This window comes from Podarcis liolepis (genome assembly GCF_965112155.1).
Source record: "Podarcis liolepis genome assembly, chromosome: 3".
NCBI classification, from domain to species: domain Eukaryota; kingdom Metazoa; phylum Chordata; class Lepidosauria; order Squamata; family Lacertidae; genus Podarcis; species Podarcis liolepis.
This window is the reverse complement of record NC_139557.1, coordinates 107,130,139-107,143,300: the sequence shown is the minus strand read 5'-3', so window position 1 is coordinate 107,143,300 and position 13,162 is coordinate 107,130,139. Positions and strand designations below refer to the sequence as shown.

Here is a 13,162-nt window from a genome sequence, read left to right as displayed (position 1 = left end):
CCCCCCCCCAAGCAGCCCGGAAGCGAGGGGCAATGGCGCGACGCCGGCCCACAACTCCAAAGCCTCCCCCAGCTGTCAAAACAAAGGGGGAAGGTGGGGAAGGCCGCTGGCAAGGCGGCGCATCTCCACCCCTTCCCCTGACGGCTCGGGGTAGGCCTGGGAGTCACGGTGCGCCGAATGTCATCCCCCTCAGTGATGACACCTGGTGTGGACCGCCCCCACTGCCCCCTTCCTCTGCCCCTGCTTAGGGACAGGCAGAGCCTGGGCTCCTCGGAGTTGACAAATGGAGGGGTGCACATGGAGGGACCAGCAGCTGGCCAAAGAGGGGAAATATTATTGACTTATTCGCAGAATCTATAGCCTTCTCTACAGCTGAATTCTCCCCACTCCCAAGAGTGGGGAGCAAAGTAATGAAAACAAATAATAATAATAATAATAATAATAATAATAATAATAATAATAATAATAATAATAATTTATTTAAGCCCTGCCTATCTGGCTGGGTTTACCCAGCCACTCTGGGTGGCTTCCAACAGAATGTTAAAGTACAATATCCTATTAAACATTAAAAGCTTCCCTAAACAGGGCTACCTTCTGATGTCTTCTAAAAGTCTGGTAGTTGTTCTTCTCTTTGACATCTGGTGGGAGGGCGTTCCACAGGGCGGGCGCCACCACCAAGAAGGGCCTCTGCCTGGTTCCCTGCAACTTGGCTTCTCATGAGGGGACCGCCAGAAGGCCCTCGGAGCTGGACCTCAGTGTCCAGGCAGAACAATGGGGGTGGAGATGCTCCTTCAGGAAGAAGAACAATTTACAAAATCTTTTAAACAGGTCCATTGAAAAACTAATCAACGTCCTATTTGTCTGGGGGGAGGTGGGGGGCAGTGCCTGCCTGCCCCTTTCAAGCACGGCTGGGAAGAGGCCTCTGCAGGCTGAGCAGTGGCGTAGCGTGGGGGGTGCAGGGGGGGCCGGCCGCACTGGGCGCAACATCTGGGGGTTAGGGTTAGGGGGCGCAAATCCACGGGTTAGGGGGCGCAAATTACTTCCCTTGCCCCGGGTGCTGACAACCCACGCTACGCCACTGGCCAGTAATGGTGTTGTCCGGGTGTATGTGGCAGCAAAGTTGGCATCTGGGTTTATTGCAGGCTCTGGTGCCAGTGTCTGTGTTAAGTCTGGTTGTAGTATTATTGTGGGTTAGGAGTTGTTTAAGATTGGGTGGCTGTCTGTAGGCAATGAAAGGTCTTCCTCCCAGAGCTTGAGAAAGAGAACTGTCATTGTCCAGGAGAGGTTGTAGATCTCTGATGATGCGTTGTACTGTTTTAACTTGGGAGCTGTATGTGATGACTAGAGGTGTTCTGTTATTTTCTTTTTTGGGTCTGTCTTGCAGCAAGTTCTCTCTGGGTATCAGTCTGGCTCTGTTGATCTGTTGTCTAACTTCATCTGCTGGGTATTTTAGTTCTGAGAAGGTTTGCTGTAGATCTCTTAGGTGAGAGTCTCTGTCTGTAGAATTGGAACAGATGCGGCTGTAACGTAGTGCCTGGCTATATACAATGGACTGTTTGGTATGTTTGGGATGGTAGCTAGAGGCATGTAGATATGTTTGTCGGTCAGTTGGTTTGCGGTATAAGGTGGTGTCTATGCGCCCATCCTGTATTTTTATAGTAGTGTCCAAAAAATGTATTTCTTGCACACCCCTCCCCACCTTCTCACTATATAGAAGGATCTGGCAACTTCTGTTTCAGTGTATCTGAAGAAGTGTGCATGCACACGAAAGCTCATACCAAGAACTAACTTAGTTGGTCTTTAAGGTGCTACTGGAAGGAATTTTTTTTATCCAGAATATTCAGTGAGCGCATGTGCTCCCCCCACTCTCCACCCCCCACAGCACCCTGTGGGGAAAATATGTGTGAAGCACCCCCAAACTAATAGGGAAATTTATAGCCTTGAGGACTGCACAAGCTCTACACACCCTGGTGTGGAAAGAGGAAGACATATATTTAACGTTTGGGGTTGAGTCAAGCCTTTCATTAACATAACAGCAGCGCATTTTCTAAACAATTTAAGGACAACACTGACGTGCCTTTCTGAAGAACTCCATTGTCCTGTTGTTAATTGACTGGGAACACATCCAACAAAAAGACTTATTGCTGGTTGGCCCTGCTGAACTAGTTTCGTCTCCGCTTATGTTCCATGGTCAGATTCCTGTCTTGGGCTCATTAAGGGAGCATCTAAAAATAATTGCATTGTGAATTATCAGCCCAATCTCCATGCCCCTTGGAAGGTTCAAGCCTCACTCATTACAGTGTGATTGATGCCGACAATATCCAGGGAGCTCTTTCTAAGGCAGCTCACACTGTAAGGTACAGGCACACACAGACCCCCTTTTGTGGGGGTTACGTTCTGCACCCCTGTGCGCATAAGTGAAATCACATAAAGTGGGGAGCACTCTCTAAGCACCCTTTAAACACCTTCTCTGCCGTGCTCTCTTCAACGCCAGGCACTCCTGTCTTCCACTGCCTCCCACAGTTTGGTCAAACTCATGCTGGTAGCCTTTAGAACACTGTCCAACCATCTCGTCCTCTGTTGTCCCCTTCTCCTTGTGCCCTCTATCTTTCCCAACATCAGGGTCTTTTCCAGGGAGTCTTCTCTTCTCATGAGGTGGCCAAAGTACTGGAGCGGCGGCAGCGGGAGGCCCCATTAGCTAAAGTGCTGCTTCAGGTTAAGAACAGTTTCAGGTTAAGTACGGACCTCCGGAATGAATTAAGTTCTTAACCCAAGGTACCACTGTACTAGTAAATGCTGACATGATGTTCAGCAAGCTGTGTTGGTATATGTTCAAAGCAAAACTCATGATAGAATCGATGCTTACATTTGGATCAAGATGAAATGGGAGGGGGCTTTTAGATTTACAAGTTAGAATTTTATGACATTTTCTGCTTCTCTTGTAAAACATCAAAGATTAGTAGTAACGTTCCGCAAGTAAGTACAATACAGCAACGTTTGCTGTTACACAAGCTCCAGAATGAACAATAGGATTCATTGTCCTGAGGAAACCCAGTAAAAAACGATACAGAAAAATTTTATCAAAGTTAAAAAATATATGTTTACATACTTTATTTTTTCTTTAAAAAAACACCAAAGTAGCCAAAGCCAACATATCTGAATACAAAACGGTAGAATACTAATACAATGTATTTATAAAAATGATATACAAATATAAAAATATGACTTTTTTGGCCAGAACATCAATTATGCTTAATTGATTTGTGTTGGCATGGTGTTTGGAAGAGGTCCATTCATACTAAAGTCCATTCATACTAAAGGATTATTCTTCCTAGCCTCTCCAAGGAAATCATATGCTATTTCTGCGACATCAAAGGCTTTGTGAAGGCCTTCTGATGACAGCAGGGAGGACAAAGCGCCATCCCTTTCTCGGGTTTTCTTCAAGAAGTCGGCAATCATCCGCCAGCGAGTGCCTTCAGATTCTTCTTCTGCCCACTTGTACTCTGGGAGGAACACAGACTGAAGAAGGGGGAAGACAGAATCGTGGTACACCAGGACGAATACAGACTTCAAAAATTCCCGATCTCTCTAAAGAGGGGGAGGAAATAAATGAAATGTGTTACTATTTGATGGCTTCCTTAAATTAGATTCATTTCCTTGCGCTGGAATTGCCACGAGTCACCTCATGTTGAAGCAGCCTTGTCTGTCCCCCTCCCCCACCAATCACGTTATAACTGCTGCAAGTAAGACAGATAGATTTATAAAAGCCATCAGTAAAATGGAAAACCAATTCTTTAAAGCACCAGCAAAGCCAACTATAAGCAGCTAAACAGAGGAGAAAGATAAATGAGTGCTCCTTCAATCCAGCCTTCAGATAAGCTGTTGTGATGTCAAAATGGTTCACCTTGAACCATCACTGCGCCGCAACAGTTGACAGACGCTGCATGCAGATTTGCTCCTTCAATTTTAAACTGAGGCTCTATGATTGATAGATGCATCAGATTTGGACAGCCAGCTTGATCTCACCTTGTGCCCTAGTCACTAAGAAACAAACTCAGGCTTTGGCCACAGTTACTGCCCTATCCTGTGCACAGCAGACAGAGTGGGGCAGCAACACTTTGCTTGGCACAAAATCCAATGAGAAAGATCCTTTGTTGTTGTTTAGTTGTTCAGTCATGTCCAACTCTTTGGTGACCCCATGGACAAGAGCACGCCAGGTACTCCTTTCTTCCACTGCCTCCCGCAGTTTGGTCAAACTCATGCTGGTAGCTTCGAGAACACTGTTCAACCATCTCGTCCTCTGTCGTCCCCTTCTCCTTGTACCCTCAATCTTTCCCAACATCAGGGTCTTTTCCAAGGAGTCTTCTCTTCTCATGAGGTGGCCAAAGTATTGGAGCCTCAGCTTCAGGATCTGTCCTTCCAGTGAGCACTCAGGGCTGATTTCCTTCAGAATGGAGAGGTTTGATATTTTTGAAGTCCATGGGACTCTCAAGAGTCTCCTCCAGCACCATAATTCAAAAGCATCAATTCTTCAGCCTTCTGCTCTTAGCAACACAAGCCCATGGCAACATGAGGACCTATTGGGCTTGCACAAGAATCTTATGGCAGCATGCCCCCCCACCCCCCAAAAAATGAAATACACCATTACGCAGAATTGGTGAAGAACTTTCCCAACGGATTTGGGGCAAGGGTGACCTTCCCCAGGTCTAGAGCAAAGTATGAGAGGGAGCTGCAGTCCCCTTGAGCCAATGCTGGGAGCCCCCTGCTCACGCCTGTGCCTAGGAGGAAACTTCAATATATAATTATGCATAAAACATATTTCGCGTGTGGAAGAAAGTGATTTTATTTCCTTACCTTTTCAGATCTCTTCAGCGTGCTTTCCTTCTCTGCCCAGGCACTCTAAATGAATGAATGAATGAATAACTCTGAGGCTCTGCACAAAGTTTTGAGACACTTTGTATGAAAGCAAAGAGTGGCGGAATAAAAGGATTGTGGAGAGAGATGCACATGAGAAAATCATTATGAATCACAACTGCTCAGAGATGGAAGGTATGCCTTGGAGCTGCCTTTGCGACTTTCCTTTGAAAATCTCCAAGGAAGGAGGGGAAAGGGTGGTTTCTGCCCAACTGAACGGTTCTTAAAGTGGAGGGGGGTGTTGAGGGTGATTTTCAATGTATAACCCAAGTCAAAGTTGGGGGTAGGTTAAACCCAATTGGTTGGATTCAAACTCAATTATCCTTCAAGCAAACCCAGTGAAATACATGGGATTTCCCTTAGACATGACAAAGTTATGTCCCACTGATTCCAGTGCTTCTTCTGCTCTAAGGATAATAGAGTCTGAATCAAACCTTTGGCATCATATAGAACAGTGTTTCCCAACCTTTTTTGGGCAAAGGCACACTTGTTTGATGAAAAAAATCTCGAGGCACACCACCATTACAGCCCCGTGACGTCAGCGCGCAGCGTCACGCCGGGAGGGACGCACGAAAGTGTAAGTTTCAATTTTTTTCCTCCCCCTTGCCGGGGAACCTCCAAGCTTTGGGGGGGGGAGGAGGCAGCAAAGCGAGGCAGGAAGGAGAGCGCGGCTTGGCTGGGTGAGCTTTGGCAGGGGCAGGGAATGAGAGCCGCGAGGCGGGCGCTGCGGACGGAGGCGCTGCCCGCCGAGCTCGCAGGCAGCCAGGCAGGCAGACGGTGAGAGCCCCGCGCTGGGCGGCCTCTCCTCGCCGCCGCCGCCCCGCCTCTCGCCGCCCGACTCACCCGCCTCCCTCCAGGCAACATCTCGCGGCACACCAGGCAACATCTCGCGGCACACTAGTGTGCCGCGGAACAGTGGTTGGGAAACACTGATATAGAAAGCCTCCTTCTATCAACAGTAGAGGGTTGATCCAGTAGAGGCTTCCCAGTAGCAGAAGAAGCCATTTTTGTTGACTTCCCCCTCCCTCTGTAGCCCCACCATCTTTCTAGAGGATTTCCCACCCCTCTAAAGCAGATTTTGGGAGAGTGCTGGAAGCTGTAGGGGGAAGAAGGGAATCATCAGAAGTCACCTCCCTTTCATCCAGCAGCAGCAAAGTCTGGATCTAAGCCATTTATCTTTTTCTTTTCAGTTATTCTAATGCAGGGACCAGGCTGGAGACCCCTTTTCTAACACATCTTTAAAAAAAACAAATCTGAATACCACTAAATCTGTTCCCTTAATCTGTTTCCTGCCCCCACGAAGCTAAACAGGATCGTGGCCTTCTAGCTTTTCCCCAGAGGATTCGTAATCATGTTAGATCACCAGAGATGTTGGCAGAAATCACTCCTTCCATTATGACTGTAGGAAAGTCAAACTTCTCGGAATTTTTATTTCAACACACCACCACACCCTTTTGCTGCATTCCAGCCCTTCCTAAGCCACCTCTTTCCAAAGACTTTGGGCATTTCACTTCTATTTCTGTTTGCTTTGCTTTCAGCACATTATTGACCTAAGCTTAGCATCGTCAGAGCAGCTGTTTAAAACAACAGTGGGATGGAGGCGTGCAAAAGCGTTCAATCCTCCCATGCCGGAAAGAAAGAGGCTTTCAAAGCTGTCCTTTTGGATTAGTGATGCAATACGTTTCACGCACCCTGAGCGCATCCATGAGATCAGGCTGCTCCATGAGTTTGGGGAAGGTTGCCAAAACTGGATTGCCAATCAAATCTGCAAGGGAGATTGAAAAGGTGTTTGTTATTTGGAAAAGCTTTAGCAGCCCTTTATGCGAGGCAGAAACAATTCACGGGAGAATGTGAACAGCAGTTTTGGCCTTTCACGATTCTGAACATCCACTGAAGTCAGTTTTTAGAACACACACACACACACACACACACACACACACACACACACACACAAAAATGCTGGCTAGAATGTGGAGAAACAGGGAGAATGTGGTTGAATTGCCCACAAAAATAATATCCTCTGGCGGGCCGGGGGGGGGGGGGAATAGCCAAAGAAGTATTTTAAATCACAAAGACTGGATTACCTGTAGCAGCAGAGCACACTTCTACAATATTTAATATTTAATTTGGAGCTTCTGCAAAGAGCCATGTTTTATTTATGGCAGCTTGTAAGTTCTATGGTCATGAGTAGAGCTGTATGTATTTAGGTTGCTTGCTTCTAAAAATCCCGTAAGTTTGATATGAGGACAATAGCCATGCACTCTTGTATCACTCCTGCGTCTGGTAGAAACAATTGGGATGGGTTACCATTTCTGAAGGTTTGAGGGTAGGTTAAGAGTGTCATGTATCAATTCTATGTGCGTGTCGCCTTCCTGAGATACAAAAGAGTTTTTATTCACAATCTTATGCCCCTGTACAAAATGTAAAGCTGTGAACTGGCTGGCCCCCATATTGTGAACTGGCCCTCCAACACTTGCAGTTGAAAGGTTAAAGCGGGTCAGAATCATTGCAAATAACAGCCATGTAAAAGCATTCAGTTCATTTTGAAATGTTGGGTTCCACTTGTATGTGCGTCATAATTTTTTTTAATTTGAAGTAGCTTTAATCTGTTTTTGTATTTTAACTTTTGTGTGTTTTAAAGCATGCTTGAGATTTTTTCTAGCTTTTATTGTTTTATTACTTTGTAAACCACTTGGAGGGTTGTTGTTTTTTTACAATCAATCAGTATATGAATTGTATGAAATAAATAAATACACTTCCGAGTTCGGCGTGATGCGTGTGTGCATGGTCACGCAAATATCAGATGCTCCTAAAATGGTTGTTGCCTGTACCAGATGCTGTGAGCTACACAATATGTGCTATAAACTGGGAAAGAGTGCAAATATTGTCAAGAGCTTTTAAGCAGGCTGTAATGGGAATTGGGGTTGCTTGTGCGTAAACTGCAAACTGCTCCAAGCTAGCCGTATAGCTAAAACTTTTCCTGGTTTGACAGCCCTTGAAATGCGACTGTCTTAGTCACTGGCAGCATCCGTCAGTGGGCGGGACCTAAATTTCTTCCAACATAAAAGTTGCTTGACTCCAAGTCTCCTCCTAGATTCCCTGCGTGGAAGCCTTCTGCGCAGTGTGGGCGTGCCCAGCGGAGGTCCTGTGCTCTCTCCGCTGATTTCACTGGAAGAGTCTCTGAGCCTCCCCTCCGCCTTACTCTCAGCTTCCCCTTTCTCCCTGGTGTCCCCTGGATTTCTTTCCCCCGTGGAAGCTCTCTCTCTCTCCTTGCTAGTTCTCTCCCCTGCATCACTGGAGCGACTTTCCTCTCCTCTTCCCTCTGATGGCAGTTCCCTGACACAGGCATTTTAAGTTGCTGGCTTTCTACACAAAGGTTCCAACCGCAGGAAATTTACACTTAAGAACTGCAACCAATTAGGTATTTTACACTTCCACGCACTGACAAAGAACCAGACAGGATGGGACCAATCTCTGCTCATCCATGAATTCAGTGGATTTTCTAAAACCAGTTTTCAGAAAGCATTTTCTCAGAGCCTTGTTTCCCCACCAGACACTGATGCATCACTTCCTTTCGTTCAGGCGAAACACCCTCTCCACCAAAACCTGGCTGTCGCTGTGTCAATGCGCATTCCAGAAGCCACCAAACCCTGTCATAAACCCAGACTAATTTCCACCCTGACACCTAGCACTCCTTTGCCACAACAGAGGTGACAATGGCACAGCAAGTAGTATGCATGTTACAATAGGTGGAATGGAGTTGTAAGACGCAAAAGTGCAAAAAAAAACTCTGGAGGAAGCCTGCTCTCCCTGAGCAGAAGCGAACATGTTTCCTTGACAAACAGGAGGTAGGTTAAAAGAGGGGAATTAATTTTTTTTGAGGTAGCCCATGCATTCCCTTGTCTCAGGACTTTTATCTACACCTTTCTTAACGGGTTGAATTATAAAAAGTAAAAAAATATAACAAGTTCCACATTATTATTTAAATGAGGATTCCTGTTAAGATTTAAAACATGAAGTTTACACAATACCTTTTAAAAAAAACAGGGAAAGATCAAGGCACAATCAGAAATCCATACCATGATCACATGATTCCATGGAAAAAGCACTGCTAATTTCCAATGGAAACACTTCTTATAGTTGCATCCTTAATTCACTTCACTAGAAATGTGTTTGTAAGACATAAACATAGGAAAATGTCTGGGGATTGTCAGGGACATACATGTTGACTTACTGTGCAGCGATGTGCTTTAACTGCTGATGACAGAACAATGTCATTTCCATGCTGTTTAAATATACCCAGACTGGCTGAGAAACACTGATACTAAGCAAAACCATGGCCAAGCATCACATCCATAACAGAACCACTGTTGTGCCCTTGTACCTGAAGCATTTTTAGGAGAGTGACAGAGAGAACACAGATTCTAGCTGAACACGTAACCCCTGCTCATTTTTGGATTTCTTGCAAACGAACTGCAGTGCCGGGTAGGGCATTTTTGCAATAACTACCTCTGCTCTTGGGACGCGGGTGGCGCTGTGAGTTAAACCAGAGCAAGGACTTGCCGATCAGAAGGTCGGCGGTTTGAATCCCCACGACGGGGTAAGCTCCCATTGCTTGGTCCCAGCTCCTGCCAACCTAGTAGTTCAAAAGCATGTCAAAGTGCAAGTAGATAAATAGGTACCGCTCCGGCGGGAAGGTAAACGGCGTTTCCGTGCGCTGCTCTGGTTCACCAGAAACGGCTTAGTCATGCTGGCCACATGACCCAGAAGCTGTACGCCGGTTCCCTCGGCCAATAAAGCAAGATGAGCACCGCAACCCCAGAGTCAGCCACAACTGGACCTAATGGTCAGGGGTCCCTTTACCTTTACCTTTTACCTCTGCTCTTAATGAAGAGTGCGGGATTGAGCACCACTTCCTTAACTGTTTCAGAGTTCCTGAGAATGAATTCATTTACATGAACTGCTGAACCATGGGGTTTGGGGGGGGGTGGCACTTGTGGAGCAGACTATGCCAAACTGAAGTTAGCCCTCTCCTGCTTTACGAAAGAAGAAATTACATGACACGTCTCTCACACACATGGCAAGCACAGAAAGCAGCTGCTGCTTTTTCGACCCAAACATTACAGACTTCCTTACCTGCATTTTGCATGTTTGGTCTGTCCCGGAGGAGCACATCACCAAGAATCTGACGATAAAATAATAAAAGGTGTATATAGCTCATGCTGCCAATTAATACTTCTGGTAGCAGACTGTTGTTGTTTTTAAAAAAAGCAAATAAAAACAAGGTTGTCAGTAAAAATTACTCCTGAAATATTTTAGCACATCTTAACATGCAAGATTTCTGAATGCAGCAGCATTAAGATGGACTTTATTCTGACCAGCTGTGAACTACTGCTTTAATCTTCTTGGCTATTAAGCAATTCACACATTAAATTGTAGTTTTGTGACTCAAGCCCTAACCATGGGAAAGGGGCATATTCTCTGTTTCTAGGGTATACTACACAATATACTAAAAGGTCCAACACTGTAAGGTGCATGGATTTTACCTTCTATACTTTTTTCTTTTGTGTAAAGTCAATTTGGGTCAACCTCTATGTTCCTAGGCAGGCACCATTAAGTAAAAAATATCGGATTTCTATTTTCAAATTTTCTTTGAAGAGGCATTTCCTATTCTCTCCCATCAGGACAGGGCGGAGGGAAGAAATCCTTGCATTTTCTAAAAAAACATTAAAATCTAGAAACTGAGGACACTTTTCATTCGATCAAAATATTGCATTATGTTACTTCAAACTACAATTTACTATAGTTTTATCTCCTCTTTTATTTCACCATTTGGGACACACTGTTCTTTCACCTCCGGTACTTTGCATTAGATAGTTGACATGCAATAGTATTTAGAATGGCTGGCAGCTGACATGCATTAGTATTTAATATTTGATAGTTGATAGAAGCCTGTCACATTCATAACAGAGCCTTACTGCAAGTTTGGACCTAATTTTTTTAAATTATACAGCAAAAATCTCTTACGCTTGTTTTGTGTATAAGAGAAAGCTACACCTCCTTGAAACAACAATGTCAGCATCATAAGAAAACTGCAAACTTTGCTCACTTACTTCAATATTGCTCTGGAGTTGGTGCTTAATGACCTCAGTTTCACTAGAAGTTGAGGCTGCTTCCTCAGTGTTATCATGTTATGGAAAACACTGCCACTGGCTTTAGTAAAAAGAAATAAAGCAGAGAATCAAACATTATCAGTACTTGGGTTACTTTTTAATGTTCTCAAATACGTAATTCATTTATCTCTGCATCCAGCACTTTTTTCCATCTGTTTATCTCTACCTGTTCTCATTCTGATCTCTGTGGCTCACTTTAATGAGTAGGGCCAAATCAGAAACATCAAGTCATACTTTTCACCCTCCCCTTGCAGTTAAAATTCTAATTATTCCAATACCCATCACACTTCTTCCTTTAAAAAAATGTCTTAAAACCCTCCTTTTCCTCTTTGGCTTTGACAGCCATGTTTCCATCTGGCAATCAGAGTTTCCACAGGCACACAATGGCACTTTTAACACTGCTCATTTATAATTCCTTTCCTTAGATTGGAATGGACATGCCTGTTTTGTTTGTGTTTTGAACTCGTGCAGCGCTTATGCGTTTCATAAATAAATAAATAAAAACGGAGGATTTCTGGCAACAGGGCATACAAAATAGTTTTCAGTTTCAGATAAGGGACAAGATAAGCTCTACCTCTTCTCAAAATCGACGGGTCTACTTCAACGCCCTTTTCGTAGGGAGTCCCGCCATTCAAAAGCAGCTCATACGTTCTGAAAAATACACAAAACACAGACACCTGCGTTCATTTCTGACATGGGTGAAAAACGAAAGTAAAGAAATATGTGCCTTTTCCTGAAGCTGCAAAAGGTATTTTATGCAAATCACCCGTTTTCGTATTTCGCCTTTTCTGAACGAAGGCAACAACAAAATACCTAATGGGGAAAAAAATCTTAGCAACTCGATTTGATAAGCATCCATTGAAGGTTCCATAAAAATATGTCTTCCCTAAATAGCGCAGAGTTCTATTTTTATAAGCCTTTAGAAATTCTTCACCTTACGAATCTGTACTTTGCAAAGCAGTATGGCCACCAGTGGCATGACTTTCCTGTCAGTTGTAGAAGTGGGTCAGATAGAGAGACAGCTAGAGATATATGATGATTACGATTACGATATCTTTATTATCATTGCCCCTTGCAGAACAATGAAATTGAAAAACTACATAAAACTACATAAAACATTCAAAAACCTTAAAAACTCTAAAACCCCATTTTAAAATACACTATACTACGTCACAACTATGGTGTATACAAACCCACTCAAAACACGCACTGATTATATATAGAAACTAATTACTGGATGCTGTCCTATGAAAGACGACCCAATAAAAGACCATCAAACCAGGCAATCCCAGAGGTTGATAGGTATATTAACCTATAAAAACAGCATCCAATAAATCATTTTCACGTGTTATTTGGCGGTTTATGAATTCCACCTGGGTGAGTGGATTAGTACAAATCCTAATAATTTGGGGTGAATTCCTTCACCTTTTAAAACGAAGTATTTCTACTATCCATACCACTGCATGGTTGCAATGATTGAGAATGCTTCTTAAGACCCACTCACCACAAATTGCTTTTGCTCAACAGAATGCTTTGCTTTTATACATTACAACTGCCCGCTCCAGGTGTATCACAAGCCACTCTGGAAATATTCATATATTTCAAAAGTAGTTCATGAAGGGTTATCATTTGGGAAACCAGAGTGGATAAAAATCAATGGTTAAAAAAAATCAAAATCAAAAAAATCGGATTTTTAAAATTTAAATTGGAATTATTTTTTTATTTAAATTGGATTTTTAAAATGCTTTTGGAGGAAAAATCTTTCTAAAGTTAGTTTTCTATTTAAGTTACATTATAGTCCATAGGCTATTCCATCAGGAAATAAGGATTTGTTTTAAGTTTTTCATGTGTACTAAAACTCAGTCTAAGTTTTTGATTTTTTTTTTAAACCGTTTAACCACGTCAGTTAACAAGCATGGATACATATGCTATAATGTTATTGTTTTAATTAAATAAATTGTTTAAATTGTTATTAAGGAAATGATTATTTTTCTCCTTCCAACAAAGTACAGCAGAAAAGTTGCCCAAATATAAACAGTTAACACATTAAACCTAACAATAATTTCATAATGATC

The 13,162-nt window shown here is 43.5% G+C and overlaps 1 protein-coding gene across 4 annotated transcripts in view; it reads right to left on the bottom strand.

The window, feature by feature from the left end:
- Nucleotides 1–3,075: 3,075 nt before the first annotated feature.
- NPHP1 (nephrocystin 1) overlaps nucleotides 3,076–13,162 on the bottom strand; it is a 41,203-nt gene continuing 31,116 nt past the window's right edge. For 3 of the 4 annotated variants that reach the window (XM_083494390.1, XM_083494391.1, XM_083494392.1), the window contains exons 15-20: nucleotides 11,662–11,738; nucleotides 11,028–11,127; nucleotides 10,051–10,163; nucleotides 6,606–6,679; nucleotides 4,855–4,899; nucleotides 3,076–3,588 (exon numbers count right to left, since the gene is read on the bottom strand). In XM_083494390.1, coding sequence (XP_083350516.1) covers nucleotides 3,310–3,588; nucleotides 4,855–4,899; nucleotides 6,606–6,679; nucleotides 10,051–10,163; nucleotides 11,028–11,127; nucleotides 11,662–11,738 — 688 coding nt within the window. In that variant the 3' untranslated portion in view covers nucleotides 3,076–3,309. The remainder of the gene's footprint in view (nucleotides 3,589–4,854; nucleotides 4,900–6,605; nucleotides 6,680–10,050; nucleotides 10,164–11,027; nucleotides 11,128–11,661; nucleotides 11,739–13,162) is intronic. The other variant, XR_014523550.1, reaches the window with a different exon arrangement.